The following is a 9,105-nucleotide window of genomic DNA, read 5'->3' on the forward strand; positions in this document are numbered from 1 at the left end:
CTTTCCATTTTTTTCTAAGAGATATTCCAGCCGCGTCCATTTTTGTGCATCAACCCTTAGATAATCTCAAGGGCACACCACAAAACCCCTTATCGGTCAGAAAGCCAGGTGTACTTAAGACAGAAATCCAAAAGAAAACGTAGGGATCAAAGCTTTAGGATGTTACAACCACTTATCAAAGCATAAATTTGAATGCTAAGCATATCTTCGTGATGTTCAAACGGTGTAAGGAGAACAACCGTTATGAGCACACTAATATCAAAGCTATAATCCTTCCTACCATAATGATGTTATTATGAGAGGTCAAACTTCTCTGGTTGCCATTAACTTTGTATGCAATTATGTTATTAACTTATTATGTGGTCATGTTTGCAACAATAGTAGCTAAAAATGATGATTATTACTCCTCTTGCTCATATATATTGCAATGACAATTTTTAATGAATTCTAAATATGAGAAACTAAGGTTGTATCCCGCCAAAAGTCGTTCAAATCAAATCTGTAATTGATGAAACTGGGCTGCGCCAAATTAAGGTTGTAATTGACATTCAAATCAAATTAAAGTTTCAGATGAAGGAGCAATCGACAGATTCAAGTTATTGTCCTGCCATGAAAGATGACTTAGCACAGATGTCCCATCTATAATGGGTGCTGCAACACAGGGAAAATCAGCGAGATTATATAGGAATCAAATCCTTCCTTTCCAAAAAGCTCATTATTTTTTCTTTTCTATATTTTGTTTATTTCTCTCTCCCCTGAGTGATACTGATCCAGACATAATACATTGATTTTTACAAGAACAATGTTATTTGTTATAAATTGCTATATAATAAATCATATTAGTAAACAAATTTTCCAAACAAATCACCATGTTATCTTTCGGCAGTGGTGTTCTTAAAAATTGATTGAATTCACATATTCAATTGCCCATATCATTTAAATCTTATGCACATAAAGGAACACGCAGTTGATGTTGGAAACTAATATGATTGCCAGATTAAAGTTGATAAACTAACATCTTTTGAAGAGAACCCATCAATTGTAGGGTTCATGCTCAATCTTGAATTAACTGCCTCAAGCTTCATTGACAGGAACTACAAAAGTCAATTTCACTTAAAATACAATTAGATTTGGGAGTTGAAGAAAAAAAAACAAAATATTGTTGTTTTTAAATCATAGACATAATGATAAAGATAAACACCTCAACTTGTCGCTGTAGTGACTGAATATAATTGATGATTTTATCTAGGACAAGAGCTTTACCAATTACCTGAAAATAAAAAAATAAGGGAAAGTAAAGGGTGGGATTACGGAAAGACAGAAAGGATAATCTTACACTGATCTAGCTGAGAGAATATCACATTTACCTTGTTACACCCTGGGACCAAATCCTGAAGAATTTTCATCCTCTCATTGATCTTTTCTCTTCTTGCCTGCCAATGCAATTAAGTGAGACGCTCCAAAGAATAACAGTATAAAGAAGAAAGATACATCTAAAAATTTTCATTTTGTTCATAGCCCAAGAGACCTTCCAATGATGTACAAAACTCATGACTTATAGCAGATAAAATAAGTGAATTACTCTCTCGGCTAGACTGTGGCTATCAGTAGCTTAGCCTCTTCTTGCTCTCACATGGATATAATCTTGTTTGGGTGGTTCAATGGACTTGCTACTTTGTTGGGCTAACTTGTCGCCAGCCACTAAACTTACTTCTACTTCCGTTTTTGAAGCATCATTTTCGTTGATTGTTCCTCCTAGTTTTATCCTTTTAATGTCAGAATCATTATGTTCCAAGTTGAATAAATGACTCAGAATCCAGCATCACAATATAAGTTTCAATATTTTGAATTCATAAAATACTAAAATAGTAATACTACAGGTCCGATTGTTTTGAATCCACATCTTAGCCAACAGGCGCCCCAATGAATGACCCTCCATTGATCACCAAAACATGTCAGCTGAGACAGAAGAAAAATGATTAATGTACATCACCTATGGGTCACATATCTCATATTCAAATACATCTAGTGGAGCCAAATTTTGGAATGCAAATTGAAGAGAAAAATAAAACAAGGCAGGAGGGACTGAGTTGAGCGACTATAAATAGATGGAGAAAATTGAGTAGATATAAGGTGATGTGTTTTAAGTATGAATACAACAACAAAGCCTTATCCTACTATGTGAGGTTGGCTTGTTTAAGTATGAATTACATATAACATTATTCATAATGTTTCAAAGAGTACTTTGGTCAAGCAATTCTGAATTAGGATTATTACATGGATACACTACAAATTCCAATTCAATTCTTTTAGAACTACTGGCATATAGTTCCAATGATAAGGAACCCGTCCTAACCAAAGTTCCATGAAGTGGGTAGGGATCTCCCATTAAGGACCCTTTCCATCCTTAAATTTCAACTCCGAAATTTCCATCCAATTAGAAGGTATTTAATTAAGAAAAATACAAAAAAACAAATAAATCCAGAGAAAAAGAAAAACAACAAAGCAAAAAACTAAGTCATCATTCGTCCAATTATGAGTGGCATGAAAACGATGGGCAAGCTTATTCAACTACATTTTCCATTATTTTCTTATTTATTTATTTTTCCTTATAAAAATAGAAACAATAGAAGAAATAATATTTAGAGTGAGAATCGAGCTAAAATTTGGAAAGTGGCTCAGCCGCTCAGGATTGACGAAATTGCCAAATATTCCAAAATCGCAAAATCCTTACTTCCAGATCCAACAACTGAGCCATTTAATTCAGATGAAGATGCACGCCATCACTTTCGTATATTATCAATAATGACACACGTTATAACAAAACCAAAATATATTAAAGAGAAAAAACCCTAAACGGTATCTAACAATTATTTCGAAAGACAATGGGCCCTTAACTTTTACTTTTCGGTCCTTGATCTTTACTTTTGTGAGACGGATTAGTTCTACTATCAATATTTTCTCTCTGTATTAACGAAATAAGCCTACATGACATGTTAAAATGTTAACTTATTTATTAATAGCTAATTAGGATTGACAAATTATTTTTTGTTGGGAGTCTTCTTGTCTTTTAGGGATAATTGTCAAGGTTATTTAGCTTTTATTTTGTTACTTTTCAATTACATTGACTAAATTTACCGTGTAAAACTAAGAAATAGTAATTTTTAAATTGTTTTTACTTATAAAAATTAAATAGAAGATATATTAGTGATTAATGTATCACATAAATATGTTTTGGAAAAAGATCATTGATCAAGCGGGTTAACAGATCCCATGAAATTAAATATCAATGACTGAAATGAATATTTTTTTTGTCAGGGCCTCGTAGTCCTTCAAAAAGATTATCAGGGTCAAAATGGGTATTCACCCTAGATTAAATTGTAATCTTTACTCATCGTAAAGAACATGGAAGTTTCTGGAAGTTTCTTGGTTCGTTAATTCGAGCTCATAAAACTTGAAATCATGAAATGACATATATATAATCAACAAATCAAATACTAAAATAAAGTTAAAATACTTACTAATTATTCAGCAGTCACTAATAAAAAATAACTATTTAATTAAACAAACACAAGATATTAATTAATTAATTTAACGCGAAGTTAAGCAAAGTTCAAACCAAGTCGTTGGCAGAACTGGTGGAAACCATCCTGGAGGAGTCGTCCTCGGAGGCAACTGCAGCTGCGGCGTGGACGAGTGAGTTCTTCCTCTTACGGTGTTTGCGAGTGGCAATTACGGCGGGCCTCAAGTCGGTGACGGTGGACTCGTGGCGGAAGCGTCTCGAAGAAGGGGGAGTGGTTATGGTTATGAGAGGAGTCTTGAATGGGTGAAAAATTACCGTCTTGTCCACCAAAATTGGAGATTCTTAGACCGAGCCCCGTGGTGGGGAAGGGCCAAATCTCGGAAAGAGTGTAAGCTGAAGGATGGCAGCAGAGAATGTAGCGTCGTTAATGAGTTGAGGATCCATAACAAGTCAAATTTAGGAGTGTGGTACGTTGTTTTCTCTTTTCTTTTCTTTTGTTAATGGGATTGTTGTAGTTTAGAGGAATAAACGGGGATCCGAGTGAGTGTGTGTGGGAGCTTTGGGTTATTTAATTATGATTTGTGATTAGGAGAGTGAGTGAATGAGTGAGTGAGCGAGCGAGCGAGTTCTGAGTAGAGAGGAAACTGGAGTTTTTTTTTTTTGGACATGGCCTAAAGCCAAAAGAAACGACTCGGCTCACACAATCAGAACTTAACCCGACCCGAAAAACTACCCACACAGAGACCCACCCCCAAACCGACCCCAATCCTGTCTTCTTCTCCTTCACCTTCGACCAGAGATCTTTCAAAGCTTGAGCCTATTGCTGCATGTGGATGAAACAAGCTCCCAGACCTTCATCAGTGGCTTCAATCGGATTCTGCAGGTGCTGATTTCTCAAGGTCATCGAAGTTGCGCCTCCTCTTCTTTAAGAAGGTTGCTCCTCGTCTTCAATGGTGGCCATTTGTGCTTCGCGTGGCTTGTTGCTTCCTCGCTCCAAAGCGCAAGTGGTTCTGTTCTCCCTGGGGTGCTTTACCCATTTCTCTAAGGAAAGTCCTACTCCTGCCCTGTGGTAACTCCTGTCGTCCCCTCCCATGGCACCTCCCAAGTTGCATTGGTGCTGCCAGCGACTTCTACCAATGGCCCATCCCCTTGTCTCTGTTGGTTCATTGTAGCTCCCAGTTTTCGACCCAAGCATTTGAAATGCTCGAGTCTGATCATCCACTCCAGCTTCTTCACTCTTCCCTGGTTCAACACCCACCCTCCCAGGTAAAATATCTTCTCTGTGTTGTCTTTGATGGCTTGTTGAAAATGGAACTAAATTGGTATGATTCTGTATATTTTGCTCCTGCTGAAGTGTTGCGAACCCTGCTTCTGTTCTTATTGTATTCTTAATTTGAGCAGGTGGATTGATGATCCACTGCCTCTGTAATCCATTCCCCGCTGCCGTTGCTGCCAGTTGGTGAGCTAAGTTGTTTCCGTCTCTTGGAGTCTAGGTAACTTCTACATCTGGAGCCTCTTTCAGCAGATAGAGAATGTCTCTGATGATTGCGTCTGTCTCTGCCAAAGAAGTTTTTGCCTTAATTACTTGAACCAGAGGTAAGCAATCTGTTTCTATTATGCATTTTCCTAGCTGAAGATTTTTAATAAGAATGAGTGCTTCTCTGTATGCTTGAGCTTCTGCTTCTAAACATGATGTTGACTTGAAAGTTGTTGTTAACCCTGAGACAATTTTTCCTCGCCAGTCCCTGGCTACCACTGCTGAAGCTGCCATGCCTGTTTTCCTGTGAAAAGCCGCATCAGTGTTCACCTTTAACCAATCCTTGGGCGGAGGCCTCCAAGTAACTCTCTTCTTCTCTGTGCTCCTGCCTGCTTCTGATATATTTTCATTGTTAATTTTCTCAATTACATTATAAACTTCTGCTGCTAGATGTTCTGAAGTGAATATTACTTTTTCTGGTTTGACTTGTGATTGCGGAAATATGTGCTGGTTTCTATCTTTCCATATGCACCAACACACACATCCCAATTTGCATAAAATATTTTCCTGGTCCTTCCCAGTCTCCCTCTTGATCTTTTCAATTGTGTCCATCACCCAACTCCCAAAAGATGTCACATTATGAACTGTAGGCAAAACTTGTAAGCTAGATCCAAACCACACAGCTCTAGCCCATGGGCATAACAATAATGCATGTTCAACAGATTCATCCGCTTGCTAGCATATATTGCATAACGATGTTTTTGCTATTTTCCTATGATACAAGCTAGCATTCACTGGCAGAATTCCTTGTATTGCTTTCCATAAGAACATTCTTACCTTTTGTGGTACCGATAGCCTCCAAATTGTCTCCCAGACCTTTTGCTCCTATACGGCCAGACAAAATGATCCCTTCTATTGATTAGGCTAATTAGTGTTTTGATTATTAACTCAGCTATGTTATCAGGAAATAAATCCCGAACTTTATTTGCATCCCAACCCTCTCCTTCTTTTATCAACTCACATACTTTTCGAAGTTGACAATCCACACACATTCCCTGTTTTCCTTTTCCTGCCACCCAGTTATCTTCCCAAATATCTATTTTCGCTCCACTTCCTACACTCCACCAGCCCTTTCTTTTGAGAAAATCTCTTCCCTCCAACATGCTTTTCCATATCCATGATGCGTTTCTTCCTTCTTCTGCCTCCCATAGATTGCAATTAGGATAATAAATGGCCTTCAAAATCCGAGCCCATATAGCATCCTCCTCTTTTAGCAGCCTCCATGCTTGTTTAGCCAAGTGTGCTATATTTTGACATTCTAAGTATTTAAAACCCAAGCCTCTATTCTTTTTACTCTTTGTCATTTTTTGTCCAACTCTTCCAATGAATGTTTCTTTCCTTTTCATTATTCAACCACCAAAATCTGGCTGTTGCTGCTTCGATTCTTTTGCAGAAGGATATTGGAAATTTAATGACATTCATAGCATAGATTGGAATTGCCTGTATTACCACTTTTATCAAGACCTCCTTGATAAACCCCAATTTTGCGATTTATCTTGTGCTTAATTTGGGGGATTTTATCACCTTTTCCCACATTTATTCAATGAAATAGCATGGTTTTGTAATTCTCCCTAAATTTGTGCTTAAGTGTAAAAACATACTTTTTAGGCCCTAAAATAGCTAAATTTAATTCACTTTAATTCCATTCGATGCCTTGATATATTTTTTTGAGTGATTTCAGGTTCATAAGGCAAGTATTGGATGGAAGAAGTGAGGAGAAAAGCATGCAAGTGGGAGAACTCATGAAGAAATGAAGGAACCGTAAAGTTGTCAAGCCTGACCTCCTGGCACTGAATCGACCATAAATTGAGCTACAGAGGTCCAAATGAGGCGGTTTCAGTTGCGTTGGAAAGCTAACATCTGGGGCTTCAAAATGATATAAAATTTGCCATAGTTTTCTGATGCATAGGGGTGCGCACGTGCCATGTAAGCATGCGCGCCGATGGAGCATGTGGTTCACTAAAGTGAAATCGTGGCCAGCGATTTTGCAGCTCATTTTGGGCCCAATCCAACCCATTTCTGATGCTATTGAACCCAAAAATTGAGGGAGGAATGAACCAAGTAGTTATAGTTTAGTTTTCATCATGTTTTAGGATAGAATTCTAGAGAGAGAGAGGCTCTCTCCTCTCTCTAGATTTAGGATAGAAATTAGGGTCAAATTAGGTTAATCACTCTCAAATTTCTCTTTTAATTCTTGTTTTGATTTCAACTCTCTTGATATTTTAGTGTTCTATTGTCTTAATATTCTTAGTTTCTCTTGTTAATCTCTTGTTTTGCTCTCTTTTATGTTTATGAACAATTGTTGGATCTTAATTTTCTTTAATGCAATTTTATGTTTCCATGCTCCTCTATGTTTATCTTTGATGAGTTTGGAAAACTCTAAGCAAATATTTGTGATGACTAAACATTATTACTTTAATAAATAGCAAAAATATTAATTCACAAATGCTAATAAATTAATTTTCGCTATGCAGGAACAATTGGGCCGAAAATAAAATTCTGGTGCTAGCCAAATTATACTCAGCCTTGACTAATGCAAGTATACATGATGAGTTTGGCTGAATTGATTTTGGGCCGAAACAAAATAAAATTAACAAGCCCAACTGTTTTATTATTGGCTCAGCCTTGAATGTCCAAATGTGTCTGTGGCTGAAGCTAGTTGTTATATTAAGCCAGAATGAGTTTTAATGCTACAAGCCCATGATTGTTTCTCATGCTTGATCCGAAAAAATTCATCAGGAAAGAAAATGTTATCATTTGCCTTATGCCCCTCATCAGATCTCATGGATAAATTATTTTTGGGCCAGTTGTGATTATCAATGTTACAAGCCCAAAATAAAATTGCTTAAGGCAAGCATGTTTGGTCCGAAACCATGAAGCAAAGATAACAAAGCTTCGTTTGCTTCCAACGGATCCAAGAACTTTACCATGCAATGGATTTCAAATTCACTCAATTATCATTAATAGCATAGGAACTATGAGAGAGAAAATGAGTGACATGATTGATGTGCTCAAAGCTACACGCCACTCTAAAGGAAGTAAAAGCACTTTTTTCACTTGAATTGATTAACTCATTTAATTACTTTCTTTCCAAGTTTATTCTCTCTCATCTCTTCCTTCTCTCTTTCGGTCATTAACCAGGAAACCATGAAAGCAAAAATGAGCTACCGAAGTGAAGGAAGAACACTCTACAAGACCATCATGATGATGGCAAGAAAACATACCAAAATAAAAGTATGTTGTGGCTGAGATTTTCACCAAATATGGTTAGATTTGGTGAGGTAATCTCGGGCTCTTCATGCTCAAAAATAAAGAAGAAGATTCGGCCAGCAAGGTAGAGATTCATGGAGGCATGTCTTGTCTTTGATTCTGCTCAACCACCATAGAGAGTAGCTAGAGTGGCGAAGTGATGGTAGAGGCAGAGATTGGAGCAGATGAAGCCATCATCATCATGAAGCATCAAGGGCCAGAAATCCATCTTGGAGAGCAAGCCAAGGATGGAGAGCTCGGATTGATGAAGAGTGATGACCAAGGAAGGACTAGAGGTAATTGCATGTTGGTTATTGCATGGTTATCTCTTCTCTCTCTGTGTGGCCGGACCGGATCTGTTTCTTGAAGGAAGAAGTTGGCTTGGGTGTTGGCTTCAAGTGTGAAGGCTTCTCTCTTCTATAAAAAGAGTGAACAGTCACGGTTTGAAGCAGGGAGTTAGAAGTAAGCAGTGAGAGTGCAAGGCACAAGATTCTCAGAGCTACCTAAGCTTACAGATTTTCTTCTCCTTTAATGTATTCTGTTTAGTATTTTTCTGTTTAATTTTGTCATGTCTTGAGTCTCATGGAAAAAGGCAAACAGTGAGCTTTGTATGAAAAAAGCCATAGAGCGGAAAAAGGCAGAGAGTGCAAAATTAAAAGAAAAAGCCATAGATGTCTTAGAGTTCTTTTGTTGATCTATGTTGTGTTTCATGATTCTGTGGGAATCCCCTTGTAAGTTGGGTTAGCACTTTACAGTTTGTAATCTGGAAGATTATAGTGAAATTCCATCATGTTTG

At 37.4% G+C, this 9,105-nt stretch overlaps 1 protein-coding gene and 1 long non-coding RNA gene across 3 annotated transcripts; one reads left to right on the forward strand and one right to left on the reverse strand.

Moving 5' to 3' along the window:
- Positions 1–296: 296 nt before the first annotated feature.
- On the reverse strand, positions 297–3,740 carry LOC112748872 (transcription factor BPE). Of its 2 annotated transcripts, XM_029293354.2 has the most exons (5): positions 3,620–3,740; positions 1,368–1,433; positions 1,202–1,270; positions 1,017–1,094; positions 297–651 (listed from the first exon to the last, which is right to left on the reverse strand). In XM_029293354.2, exons 1-5 carry the CDS (start codon positions 3,647–3,649, stop codon positions 640–642), a joined length of 255 nt encoding a protein of 84 aa, XP_029149187.1. In that variant the 5' UTR covers positions 3,650–3,740; the 3' UTR covers positions 297–639. The 2 variants fall into 2 exon arrangements, with proteins under 2 accessions (XP_029149187.1, XP_029149186.1); XM_029293353.2 differs by lacking the exon at positions 297–651 and having other exon boundaries at positions 823–1,094.
- A 309-nt stretch (positions 3,741–4,049) lies between these two features.
- Positions 4,050–7,409, forward strand: LOC112750649 (uncharacterized). The gene is made up of 4 exons (XR_003175948.3): positions 4,050–4,789; positions 4,925–5,119; positions 5,266–5,361; positions 6,742–7,409. It is a non-coding gene; the product is annotated as an uncharacterized lncRNA (long non-coding RNA).
- Positions 7,410–9,105: the final 1,696 nt, after the last annotated feature.

This window comes from Arachis hypogaea, chromosome 15 (genome assembly GCF_003086295.3).
Source record: "Arachis hypogaea cultivar Tifrunner chromosome 15, arahy.Tifrunner.gnm2.J5K5, whole genome shotgun sequence".
In the NCBI taxonomy this organism is placed as follows: Eukaryota; Viridiplantae; Streptophyta; class Magnoliopsida; order Fabales; family Fabaceae; genus Arachis; species Arachis hypogaea.

Bases quoted from the DNA above. Each gene is read 5' to 3' on its own strand.
- LOC112748872 (XM_029293353.2), bottom strand. From the start codon at position 3,649: ATGGTTTCCACCAGTTCTGCCAACGACTTG. The intron at 1,434-3,619 runs GTTTGAACTTTG...TTGCATTGGCAG, and splicing joins CCAGTTCTGCCAACGACTTG to GCAAGAAGAGAAAAGATCAA. The intron at 1,095-1,201 runs GTGTTTATCTTT...TGACTTTTGTAG, and splicing joins CACTACAGCGACAAGTTGAG to TTCCTGTCAATGAAGCTTGA.